The sequence below is a fragment of the Pseudophryne corroboree genome, chromosome 12, assembly GCF_028390025.1.
Source record: "Pseudophryne corroboree isolate aPseCor3 chromosome 12, aPseCor3.hap2, whole genome shotgun sequence".
In the NCBI taxonomy this organism is placed as follows: domain Eukaryota; kingdom Metazoa; phylum Chordata; class Amphibia; order Anura; family Myobatrachidae; genus Pseudophryne; species Pseudophryne corroboree.
In genome coordinates this window covers 3,846,685-3,859,842 of record NC_086455.1, presented here as the reverse complement: position 1 = coordinate 3,859,842, position 13,158 = coordinate 3,846,685, and the positions used below count along the sequence as shown (strand labels likewise).

The following is a 13,158-nucleotide window of genomic DNA, read 5'->3' as shown; positions in this document are numbered from 1 at the left end:
GTCCATTCACTCCCTCCCCAACCTTGTCCCCTCAGACCCCCCTTCCACCATCTGCCTTGTTGCTTCTCCTGTGCCACCTCCCATTCACATGGCGCCTGATGCTCCCAACCAGACTCTCCTCGAGATTGTCCTCGACATGCTCCCTAAAACCTCCACTGATACCAAAGCCTATCTTCTCCAGGTCCTCTTCCCCCCTGCATGGCATCTACCCTTGTTCCAATATGTGCTTGTCCTCCCCTTTTCCCCCACGTTTGCCCAGGACGGACTGCTAGCCTCTGGGGCCATATTTAGCTCAGCGATGAGACTAGACCCATTTCTTCTGCAGATATTTACGGCGCTGAGCGATTATTGTCTGGCTGCGTTTGTGTCACAGTCGCACTGCGCACGCACCAAGGTTCCTTAGCAATGCCGCTCGCAGGGAGGATTTCTTCCTGAAGGTCATGGATTGTTTGGCGGAGGTAAACGGGGAGTGGCGGCACAAACGTAGGCATGTCTCAGCCTACAACTGTGATCCCGTACACACAAAACATGGCACCGGGGTCACAGTTCCCACGGCTGTCCGTGGCGCCCGTAGAGTTACTCGGATGGTAACTCTGTGACGCCGCTGCGTGATTGTGTGCAGTTACTGGGATCTGCAAGGCTGCCGGTGGGCGTCTCAATACCGCATTAGCTTATTTGCGTACAAGTTTGCGGCTGGGCATGCATTAGCGACCATCTCTAAATCAGGCCCTGGGCGCAGCAATTACACACCTCATCTTTACCCCTATGCGCCCACCTCCTGGTGCACAGATGTGCCACCATTCATAATAAGCAGATCAGTTCCCTTTCCATAAATATATCTGAATATGCACAACCACAGCTGCCCGACGTCACAGGACAGCAGGGCGGCTTTTATGTGCGTATGCAGATGACCTTTCTGTCTCTGGTCCTGCAGGTGAGAGACCCCATGTCATGGCGTCACCTGATACACTGACATTAAGCCCTCCTGCCCCCCCGTGGGTCACAGCAGAATTAGTTAGATAAGTGTAAATAATGAGGCGTGGGATGTTCTCACATCCATCATTCATCAGGTAAACATTGTTTGTTGTTAGCATTGTAAGCACAGATCAGCAGTAGAGGCTGGGAGGGAGAGATGCCGCTGTGCCACCCTGAGGGGGGGGGGGGGGGGTAGCTGGTGGCCGTGGTGTTTAGCCTCCCTGTGGCCCATTCTATGGACTTCCTTCTGCTGTATCTCTCTGACCATCTTCAACCTGTGGATGGCAGGGATGTGCTGGGTGACTGGCTGGCAGGGTTATGTTGATCTGTGGATGGCAGGGATGTGCTGGGTGACTGGCTGGCAGGGTTATGTTGATCTGTGAATGGCAGGGATGTGTCGGGTGACTGGCTGCCAGGGTTATGTTGATCTGTGGATGGCAGGGATGTGTTGGGTGACTGGCTGGCAGGACTATGTTGATCTGTGGATGGCAGGGATGTGCTGGGTGACTGGCTGGCAGGGTTATGTTGATCCGTGGATGGCAGGGATGTGTCGGGTGACTGGCTGGCAGGGTTATGTTGATCTGTGAATGGCAGGGATGTGTCGGGTGACTGGCTGCCAGGGTTATGTTGATCTGTGGATGGCAGGGATGTGTTGGGTGACTGGCTGGCAGGGATGTGTTGATCTGAGGATGGCAGGGATGTGTTGGGTGACTGGCTGGCAGGGTTATGTTGATCTGTGAATGGCAGGGATGTGTTGGGTGACTGGCTGCCAGGGTTATGTTGATCTGTGAATGGCAGGGATGTGTTGGGTGACTGGCTGGCAGGGTTGTATTGATCTGTGGATGGCAGGGATGTGCTGGGTGACTGGCTGGCAGGGTTATGTTGATCTGTGGATGGCAGGGATGTGCTGGGTGACTGGCTGGCAGGGTTATGTTGATCTGTGAATGGCAGGGATGTGTCGGGTGACTGGCTGCCAGGGTTATGTTGATCTGTGGATGGCAGGGATGTGTTGGGTGACTGGCTGGCAGGACTATGTTGATCTGTGGATGGCAGGGATGTGCTGGGTGACTGGCTGGCAGGGTTATGTTGATCCGTGGATGGCAGGGATGTGTCGGGTGACTGGCTGGCAGGGTTATGTTGATCTGTGAATGGCAGGGATGTGTCGGGTGACTGGCTGCCAGGGTTATGTTGATCTGTGGATGGCAGGGATGTGTTGGGTGACTGGCTGGCAGGGATGTGTTGATCTGAGGATGGCAGGGATGTGTTGGGTGACTGGCTGGCAGGGTTATGTTGATCTGTGAATGGCAGGGATGTGTTGGGTGACTGGCTGCCAGGGTTATGTTGATCTGTGAATGGCAGGGATGTGTTGGGTGACTGGCTGGCAGGGTTGTATTGATCTGTGGATGGCAGGGATGTGCTGGGTGACTGGCTGGCAGGGTTATGTTGATTTGTGGTTGGCAGGGATGTGTTGGGTGGCTGGCTGGCAGGGTTGTGTTGATCAATGGGTGGCAGGGATGTGTTGGGTGACTGGCTGGCAGGGTTATGTTGATCTGTGGTGGCAGGGATGTGTCGGATGACTGGCTGGCAGGGTTGTATTGATCTGTGGATGGCAGGGATGTGTTGGGTGACTGGCTGGCAGGGTTATGTTGATCTGTGGTGGCAGGGATGTGTCGGGTGACTGGCTGGCAGGGTTGTATTGATCGGAGGATGGCAGGGATGTGTTGGGTGACTGGCTGGCAGGGTTATGTTGATCAAAGGGTGGCAGGGATGTGTCGGGTGACTGGCTGGCAGGGTTTTATTGATATGTGGATGGCAGGGATGTGTCGGATGACTGGCTGGCAGGGTTGTATTGATCTGTGGATGGCAGGGATGTGTTGGGTGACTGGCTGGCAGGGTTATGTTGATCTGTGGTGGCAGGGATGTGTCGGGTGACTGGCTGGCAGGGTTATGTTGATCAATGGGTGGCAGGGATGTGTCGGGTGACTGGCTGGCAGGGTTGTATTGATCTGTGGATGGCAGGGATGTGTCGGGTGACTGGCTGGCAGGGTTGTATTGATCTGTGGATGGCAGGGATGTGCTGGGTGACTGGCTGGCAGGGTTATGTTGATTTGTGGTTGGCAGGGATGTGTTGGGTGGCTGGCAGGGTTATGTTGATCTGTGAATGGCAGGGATGTGTTGGGTGACTGGCTGGCAGGGTTATGTTGATCTGTGGGTGACAGGGATGTGCTGGGTGACTGGCTGGCATGGTTATGTTGATCTGTGGGTGGCAGGGATGTGTCGGGTGACTGGCTGGCAGGGTTATGTTGATCTGTGGATGGCAGAGATGTGTTGGGTGACTGGCTGGCAGGGTTATGTTGATCTGTGGATGGCAGAGATGTGTTGGGTGCTGGCTGGCAGGGTTATGTTGATCTGTGGATGGCAGGGATGTGTTGGGTGACTGGCTGGCAGGGTTGTGTTGATCAATGGGTGGCAGGGATGTGTTGGGTGACTGGCTGGCAGGGTTATGTTGATCTGTGGATGGCAGGGATGTGTCGGATGACTGGCTGGCAGGGTTGTATTGATCTGTGGATGGCAGGGATGTGTTGGGTGACTGGCTGGCAGGGTTATGTTGATCTGTGGTGGCAGGGATGTGTCGGGTGACTGGCTGGCAGGGTTATGTTGATCAATGGGTGGCAGGGATGTGTCGGGTGACTGGCTGGCAGGGTTGTATTGATCTGTGGATGGCAGGGATGTGTTGGGTGACTGTCTGGCAGGGTTATGTTGATCAATGGGTGGCAGGGATGTGTCGGGTGACTGGCTGGCAGGGTTGTATTGATCTGAGGATGGCAGGGATGTGTTGGGTGACTGGCTGGCAGGGTTATGTTGATCAAAGGGTGGCAGGGATGTGTCGGGTGACTGGCTGGCAGGGTTTTATTGATATGTGGATGGCAGGGATGTGTCGGATGACTGGCTGGCAGGGTTGTATTGATCTGTGGATGGCAGGGATGTGTTGGGTGACTGGCTGGCAGGGTTATGTTGATATGTGGTGGCAGGGATGTGTCGGGTGACTGGCTGGCAGGGTTATGTTGATCAATGGGTGGCAGGGATGTGTCGGGTGACTGGCTGGCAGGGTTGTATTGATCTGTGGATGGCAGGGATGTGTCGGGTGACTGGCTGGCAGGGTTATGTTGATCAATGGGTGGCAAGGATGTGTCGGGTGACTGGCTGGCAGGGTTGTATTGATCTGTGGATGGCAGGGATGTGTTGGGTGACTGACTGGCAGGGTTATGTTGATCAATGGGTGGCAGGGATGTGTCGGGTGACTGGCTGGCAGGGTTGTATTGATCTGAGGATGGCAGGGATGTGTTGGGTGACTGGCTGGCAGGGTTATGTTGATCAAAGGGTGGCAGGGATGTGTCGGGTGACTGGCTGGCAGGGTTGTATTGATCTGTGGATGGCAGGGATGTGTTGGGTGACTGGCTGGCAGGGTTGTGTTGATCTGTGGATGGCAGGGATGTGTTGGGTGACTGGCTGGCAAGGTTATGTTGATCTGTGGTGGCAGGGATGTGTCGGGTGACTGGCTGGCAGGGTTATGTTGATCTGTGGGTGGCAGGGATGTGTCGGGTGACTGGCTGGCAGGGTTATGTTGATCTGTGGATGGCAGAGATGTGTTGGGTGACTGGCTGGCAGGGTTATGTTGATCTGTGGATGGCAGGGATGTGTTGGGTGCTGGCTGGCAGGGTTATGTTGATCTGTGGATGGCAGGGATGTGTTGGGTGACTGGCTGGCAGGGTTATGTTGATCAATGGGTGGCAGGGATGTGTCGGATGACTGGCTGGCAGGGTTGTATTGATCTGTGGATGGCAGGGATGTGTTGGGTGACTGGCTGGCAGGGTTATGTTGATCTGTGGTGGCAGGGATGTGTCGGGTGACTGGCTGGCAGGGTTATGTTGATCTGTGGTGGCAGGGATGTGTCGGGTGACTGGCTGGCAGGGTTGTATTGATCTGTGGATGGCAGGGATGTGTTGGGTGACTGGCTGGCAGGGTTATGTTGATCAATGGGTGGCAGGGATGTGTCGGGTGACTGGCTGGCAGGGTTGTATTGATCTGAGGATGGCAGGGATGTGTTGGGTGACTGGCTGGCAGGGTTATGTTGATCAATGGGTGGCAGGGATGTGTCGGGTGACTGGCTGGCAGGGTTGTATTGATCTGTGGATGGCAGGGATGTGTTGGGTGACTGGCTGGCAGGGTTGTGTTGATCTGTGGATGGCAGGGATGTGTTGGGTGACTGGCTGGCAGGGTTATGTTGATCTGTGGTTGCAGGGATGTGTTGGGTGACTGGCTGGCAGGGTTATGTTGATCAATGGGTGGCAGGGATGTGTCGGGTGACTGGCTGTCAGGGTTGTATTAATCTGTGGATGGCAGGGATGTGTTGATCTGTGGATGGCAGGGATATGTTGGGTGACTGGCTGGCAGGGTTATGTTGATCTGTGGTGGCAGGGATGTGTCGGGTGACTGGCTGGCAGGGTTATGTTGATCTGTGGTGGCAGGGATGTGTTGGGTGGCTGGCAGGGTTATGTTGATCTGTGGATGGCAGGGATGTGTCGGGTGACTGGCTGTCAGGGTTGTATTGATCTGTGGATGGCAGGGATGTGTCGGGTGACTGGCTGGCAGGGTTATGTTGATCTGTGGATGGCAGGGATGTGTTGGGTGACTGGCTGGCAGGGTTATGTTGATCTGTGGATGGCAGGGATGTGTCGGGTGACTGGCTGGCAGGGTTGTGTTGATCTGTGGATGGCAGGGATGTGTTGGGTGACTGGCTGGCAGGGTTATGTTGATATGTGGTGGCAGGGATGTGTCGGGTGACTGGCTGGCAGGGTTATGTTGATCTATGGTGGCAGGGATGTTTTGGGTGGCTGGCAGGGTTATGTTGATCAATGGGTGGCAGGGATGAGTCAGGTGACTGGCTGTCAGGGTTGTATTGATCTGTGGATGGCAGGGATGTGTTGGGTGACTGGCTGGCAGGGCTATGTTGATCTGTGGTGGCAGGGATGTGTCGGGTGACTGGCTGGCAGGGTTATGTTGATCTGTGGTGGCAGGGATGTGTTGGGTGGCTGGCAGGGTTATGTTGATCTGTGGATGGCAGGGATGTGTCGGGTGACTGGCTGGCAGGGTTATGTTGATCTGTGGATGGCAGGGATGTGTTGGGTGACTGGCTGGCAGGGTTATGTTGATCTGTGGGTGGCAGGGATGTGTTGGGTGACTGGCTGGCAGGGTTATGTTGATCTGTGGGTGGCAGGGATGTGTTGGGTGACTGGCTGGCAGGGTTATGTTGATCTGTGGATGGCAGGGATGTGTCGGGTGACTGGCTGGCAGGGTTATGTTGATCTGTGGTGGCAGGGATGTGTTGGGTGGCTGGCAGGGTTATGTTGATCTGTGGATGGCAGGGATGTGTCGGGTGACTGGCTGGCAGGGTTGTGTTGATCTGTGGATGGCAGGGATGTGTTGGGTGACTGGCTGGCAGGGTTATGTTGATCTGTGGTGACAGGGATGTGTCGGGTGACTGGCTGGCAGGGTTATGTTGATCTGTGGTGGCAGGGATGTGTTGGGTGGCTGGCAGGGTTATGTTGATCAATGGGTGGCAGGGATGTGTCGGGTGACTAGCTGTCAGGGTTGTATTGATCTGTGGATGGCAGGGATGTGTTGGGTGACTGGCTGGCAGGGTTATGTTGATCTGTGGTGGCAGGGATGTGTCGGGTGACTGGCTGGCAGGGTTATGTTGATCTGTGGTGGCAGGGATGTGTTGGGTGGCTGGCAGGGTTATGTTGATCTGTGGATGGCAGGGATGTGTCGGGTGACTGGCTGGCAGGGTTATGTTGATCTGTGGATGGCAGGGATGTGTTGGGTGACTGGCTGGCAGGGTTATGTTGATCTGTGGGTGGCAGGGATGTGTTGGGTGACTGGCTGGCAGGGTTATGTTGATCTGTGGGTGGCAGGGATGTGTTGGGTGACTGGCTGACAGGGTTATGTTGATCTGTGGGTGGCAGGGATGTGTTGGGTGACTGGCAGGGTTATGTTGATCTGTGGATGGCAGGGATGTGTTGGGTGACTGGCTGGCAGGGTTTTATTGATCTGTGGATGGCAGGGATGTGTTGGGTGACTGGCTGGCAGGGTTATGTTGATCTGTGGGTGGCAGGGATGTGTTGGGTGACTGGCTGGCAGGGTTGTATTGATCTGTGGATGGCAGGGATGTGTTGGGTGGCTGACAGGGTTGTGTTGATCTGTGGTTGGCAGGGATGTGTCTGGTGACTGGCTGGCAGGGTTGTGTTGATCTGTGGTTGGTAGGGATGTGTTGGGTGACTGGCTGGCAGGGTTATGTTGATCTGAGGATGGCAGGGTTGTGTTGATCTGTGGTTGGCAGGGATGTGTTGGGTGACTGGCTGCCAGGGTTGTATTGATCTGTGGATGGCAGGGATGTGTTGGGTGGCTGGCTGGCAGGGTAATGTTGATCTGAGGATGGCAGGGATGTGTTGGGTGACTGGCTGACAGGGTTATGTTGATCTGTGGATGGCAGGGATGTGTTGGGTGGCTGGCAGGGTTGTATTGATCTGTGGGTGGCAGGGATGTGTTGAATGACTGGCTGGCAGGGTTGTGTTGATCTGTGGTTGGCAGGGATGTGTCGGGTGACTGGCTGGCAGGGTTATGTTGATCTGAGGATGGCAGGGATGTGTTGGGTGACTGGCTGGCAGGGTTGTGTTGATCTGTGGTTGGCAGGGATGTGTCGGGTGACTGGCTGGCAGGGTTATGTTGATCTGTGGATGGCAGGGATGTGTTGGGTGACTGGCTGGCAGGGTTATGTTGATCTGTGGATGGCAGGGATGTGTTGGGTGACTGGCTGGCAGGGTTGTGTTGATCTGTGGTTGGCAGGGATGTGTCGGGTGACTGGCTGGCAGGGTTATGTTGATCTGAGGGTGGCAGGGTTGTGTTGATCTGTGGTTGGCAGGGATGTGTTGGGTACTGGCTGGCAGCAGATAGTGTAATGCATTTCTGAGGTTCTTAGCTGGAGACTAGTCACCCATTCCCTCGCATGTATGAACATCTCGTGGGATATGACTGTATGCCTGTGTGCGTGTGTCTTGGCATGTCCATTCTTCCCCTAAATGATTACTTGAGCGTGCATGTTGCTAATCCCCATCCTGCTTCTGGCTGTGCCCCAGTGCTGTTCCTTCTGTATAATGTTGTGCCTATCCGATTACTCTGTGTCCGTCACCGCCTTATCTATAACGGGAGAATGGGTCACTGTACGCATGGAAGACTCTGTGTAATATCACTGCCAGCCCTTACTTGTGCTCTGGAATCATTGGGTAGTAAGAACTAAATTAATGCAAGAAATGACCTAGTAATTCACACTCAGACCTATAGATAGGCAGGCCTGTGTTCCAGTCTGCACCGGGGCAGGGAGCGGAGTCCTGGACGGCGTCCTCTGGTGCAGAAGGCGAAGGGATGATAAAATATTGGGATGCACCGTTTTATTCTGTGACTGCTGCCTCTTTGCCCTCCTCTAACCCCGGTTTGGTCTCTCTCCCCCAGTCGTCTATACGTGCTGCTCTCCAGACATCTTCCGCCAGCTCATGCTACACGCACTAAAGCATGGCCTCTGCTCCGGGGACTATGCGTTCTTCTACATCGATATCTACGGTGCCAGCCTCGAGGGCGCCAGCTTCCCTGACTTCAAACGGCCCTGGTACAGAGGAGATGAGGATGATGACAAGGCGAAGGCGGCTTTTCAGGTATGCGCACACCTCCGTCTTTCTTCTCCCAGTAGCCTTGAGATCTATGTAGCATATTAAGTGAGATCCGAGGCCTGACTCGCGAAGGGTTATTTGTCTGCGCCCCTCGTTGGCTCTCTGTAGCATGCCCCCGAGCCCCCACACTCGCATTACGTGACTCATTCTCTCGGCCAGACACGGAATATACAGGGTATTCCTGCGTGTCGGGCGAGCGGAGAGAGCATAACAGAGTGGGTCCTTGGGGGCAGGAGATGTAGCGGTGGGGAGCTGGGGGGAGCGAGAGAGTGAGTGAGGAAGAATGGACCAGAGGAGGCAGCAAATGAGGGATGGAGATAATAAAGAGGAAAGCATTGCTGCTATGGGAAATATGAGGTGATGACGAGGATGGAAGGAAAACAGAAACAGCACAATGCATGTGGCACGGATGTGAGTGTATAAGCAGGAGATGCGGGGGGAGGGGGGTTAGTAACGGGGGAAGGGGGGGTGGATTGGGGTGTCACTAGGCCGAGTTGTGCTGTGTATGTCAGAGAAAGCGTCAGGTGTACTGATGCCCTGCGTGGGAGCTGTCGCACAGGAACGCTGCGGTATGGAAGATAGACAATCTATAGGTCGAGACCAGATGGTCAACAGGGTCAAAACGTCAACAGTTAAATGGTCAACATGGACTTAGGTCAACAGAGAAAAGTTGACACATAGTTTTTCATGATTTTTAGGGATTAGGCACTTTGCGGAGGGATAAGGTTAGACTGCGGAAGGGGACAGTTAGGGTTAGGCCGCGGAAGGGAACAGTTAGGGTTAGGCCGCGGAAGGGAACAGTTAGGGTTAGGCCGCGGAAGGGAACAGTTAGGGTTAGGCCGCGGAAGGGAACAGTTAGGGTTAGGCTGCGGAAGGGGACAGTTAGGGTTAGGCCGCGGAAGGGGACACTTGGGGTTAGGCTGCGGAAGGGGACACTTAGGGTTAGGCCGCAGAAGGGGAAAGTTAGGGTTAGGCAACGGAAGGGGACAGTTAGGGTTAGGCGGTGGAAGGGGACAGTTAGGGTTAGGCTGCAGAAGGGGACAGTTAGGGTTAGGCTGCAGAAGGGGACAGTTAGGGTTAGGCCGCAGAAGGGGAAAGTTAGGGTTAGGCAACGGAAGGGGACAGTTAGGGTTAGGCGGTGGAAGGGGACACTTAGGGTTAGGCTGCGGAGGGGGACAGTTAGGGTTAGGCAGCAGACGGGGACAGTTAGGGTTAGGCTGCGGAAGGGGACAGTTAGGGTTAGGCTGCAGAAGGGGACAGTTAGGGTTAGGCTGCGGAAGGGGACACTTGGGGTTAGGCTGCGGAAGGGGACACTTAGGGTTAGGCTGCGGAAGGGGACAGTTAGGGTTAGGCTGCAGACGGGGACAGTTAGGGTTAGGCTGCGGAAGGGGACAGTTAGGGTTAGGCTGCAGAAGGGGACAGTTAGGGTTAGGCTGCGGAAGGGGACAGTTAGGGTTAGGCTGCGGAAGGGGACAGTTAGGGTTAGGCGGCGGAAGGGGACAGTTAGGGTTAGGCTGCAGAAGGGGACAGTTAGGGTTAGGCTGCGGAAGGGGACAGTTAGGGTTAGGCTGCGGAAGGGGACAGTTAGGGTTAGGCCGAGGAAGGGGACAGTTAGGGTTAGGCGGCGGAAGGGGACAGTTAGGGTTAGGCTGCAGAAGGGGACAGTTAGGGTTAGGCTGCGGAAGGGGACAGTTAGGGTTAGGCTGCGGAAGGGGACAGTTAGGGTTAGGCCGTGGAAGGGGACAGTTAGGGTTAGGCTGCGGAAGGGGACAGTTAGGGTTAGGCCGCGGAAGGGGACAGTTAGGGTTAGGCCGCGGAAGGGGACAGTTAGGGTTAGGCTGCAGAAGGGGACAGTTAGGGTTAGGCTGCGGAAGGGGACAGTTAGGGTTAGGCTGCGGAAGGGGACAGTTAGGGTTAGGCGGGGGACGGGGACAGTTAGGGTTAGGCCGCGGAAGGGGACAGTTAGGGTTAGGCTGCGGAAGGGGACAGTTAGGGTTAGGCTGCGAAAGGGGACAGTTAGGGTTAGGCTGCGGAAGGGGACAGTTAGGGTTAGGCCGCGGAAGGGGACACTTAGGGTTAGGCCGCGGAAGGGGACACTTAGGGTTAGGCCGCGGAAGGGGACAGTTAGGGTTAGGCCGCGGAAGGGGACAGTTAGGGTTAGGCCGCGGAAGGGGACAGTTAGGGTTAGGCTGCGGAAGGGTACAGTTAGGGTTAGGTGGTGGAGCGGGACAGTTAGGGGTAGGCGGTGGAAGGGGACAGTTAGGGTTAGGCCGCGGAAGGGGACAGTTAGTGTTAGGCCGCGGAAGGGGACAGTTAGGGTTAGGCTGCGGAAGGGGACAGTTAGGGTTAGGCCGCGGAAGGGGACAGTTAGGGTTAGGCCGCGGAAGGGGACACTTGGGGTTAGGCTGCGGAAGGGTACAGTTAGGGTTAGGTGGTGGAGCGGGACAGTTAGGGGTAGGCGGTGGAAGGGGACAGTTAGGGTTAGGCCGCGGAAGGGGACAGTTAGTGTTAGGCCGCGGAAGGAGACACTTGGGGTTAGGCCGCGGAAAGAGACAGTTAGGGTTAGGCTGCGGAAGGGGACACTTGGGGTTAGGCTGCGGAAGGGGACAGTTAGGATTAGGTGGTGGAGGGGGACAGTTAGGGGTAGGCGGTGGAAGGGAACAGTTAGGGTTAGGCTGCGGAAGAGGACCGCTAGGGTTAGGCTGCGGAAGGGGACAGTTAGGGTTAGGCCGCGGAAGGGGACAGTTAGGGTTAGGCCGCGGAAGGGGACACTTAGGGTTAGGCTGCGGAAGGGGACAGTTAGTGTTAGGCCGCGGAAGGGGACACTTGGGGTTAGGCCGCGGAAGGAGACAGTTAGGGTTAGGCTGCGGAAGGGGACAGTTAGGGTTAGGCTGCGGAAGGGGACACTTGGGGTTAGGCTGCGGAAGGGGACAGTTAGGATTAGGTGGTGGAGGGGGACAGTTAGGGGTAGGCGGTGGAAGGGAACAGTTAGGGTTAGGCTGCGGAAGAGGACCGCTAGGGTTAGGCTGCGGAAGGGGACAGTTAGGGTTAGGCCGCGGAAGGGGACAGTTAGGGTTAGGCCGCGGAAGGGGACAGTTAGGGTTAGGCCGTGGAAGGGGACACTTAGGGTTAGGCTGCGGAAGGGGACAGTTAGGATTAGGCCGCGGAAGGGGACACTTGGGGTTAGGCTGCGGAAGGGGACACTTAGGGTTAGGCGGTGGAAGGGGACAGTTAGGGTTAGGCCGCAGAAGGGGAAAGTTAGGGTTAGGCTACGGAAGGGGACAGTTAGGGTTAGGCGGTGGAAGGGGACAGTTAGGGTTAGGCTGCGGAAGGGGACAGTTAGGGTTAGGCCGCGGAAGGGGACACTTGGGGTTAGGCTGCGGAAGGGGACACTTAGGGTTAGGCGGTGGAAGGGGACAGTTAGGGTTAGGCCGCAGAAGGGGAAAGTTAGGGTTAGGCTACGGAAGGGGACAGTTAGGGTTAGGCTGCGGAAGGGGACAGTTAGGGTTAGGCTGCAGAAGGGAACAGTTAGGGTTAGGCTGCGGAAGGGGACAGTTAGGGTTAGGCCGAGGAAGGGGACAGTTAGGGTTAGGCCGCGGAAGGGTACAGTTAGGGTTAGGCCGTGGAAGGGTACAGTTAGGGTTAGGCCGTGGAAGGGGACAGTTAGGGTTAGGCTGCGGAAGGGGACAGTTAGGGTTAGGCTGCGGAAGGGGACAGTTAGGGTTAGGCGGGGGACGGGGACAGTTAGGGTTAGGCCGCGGAAGGGGACAGTTAGGGTTAGGCTGCGGAAGGGGACAGTTAGGGTTAGGCTGCGGAAGGGGACAGTTAGGGTTAGGCCGCGGAAGGGAACAGTTAGGGTTAGGCCGCGGAAGGGAACAGTTAGGGTTAGGCCGCGGAAGGGGACAGTTAGGGTTAGGCCGCGGAAGGGGACACTTGGGGTTAGGCTGCGGAAGGGGACACTTAGGGTTAGGCTGCGGAAGGGGACAGTTAGGGTTAGGCTGCGGAAGGGGACAGTTAGGGTTAGGCTGCGGAAGGGGACAGTTAGGGTTAGGCTGCAGAAGGGGACAGTTAGGGTTAGGCTGCGGAAGGGGACAGTTAGGGTTAGGCGGTGGAAGGGGACAGTTAGGGTTAGGGGGTGGAAGGGGACAGTTAGGGTTAGGCTGCGGAAGGGGACAGTTAGTGTTAGGCTGCGGAAGGGGACAGTTAGGGTTAGGCTGCGGAAGGGGACACTTGGGGTTAGGCTGCGGAAGGGGACACTTAGGGTTAGGCTGCGGAAGGGGACAGTTAGGGTTAGGCTGCGGAAGGGGACAGTTAGGATTAGGCTGCGGAAGGGGACAGTTAGGGTTAGGCTGCAGAAGGGGACAGTTAGGGTTAGGCTGCGGATGGGGACAGTTAGGGT

At 56.1% G+C, this 13,158-nt stretch overlaps 1 protein-coding gene across 1 annotated transcript in view; it reads left to right on the top strand.

Annotated features, from left to right (window-relative positions):
* The window catches only part of NPR1 (natriuretic peptide receptor 1), a 75,669-nt gene that overhangs the window by 25,341 nt on the left and 37,170 nt on the right, over window positions 1-13,158 (top strand). Inside the window, exon 2 of the mRNA XM_063946704.1 lies at window positions 8,545-8,744. Coding sequence (XP_063802774.1) covers window positions 8,545-8,744 — 200 coding nt within the window. The remainder of the gene's footprint in view (window positions 1-8,544; window positions 8,745-13,158) is intronic.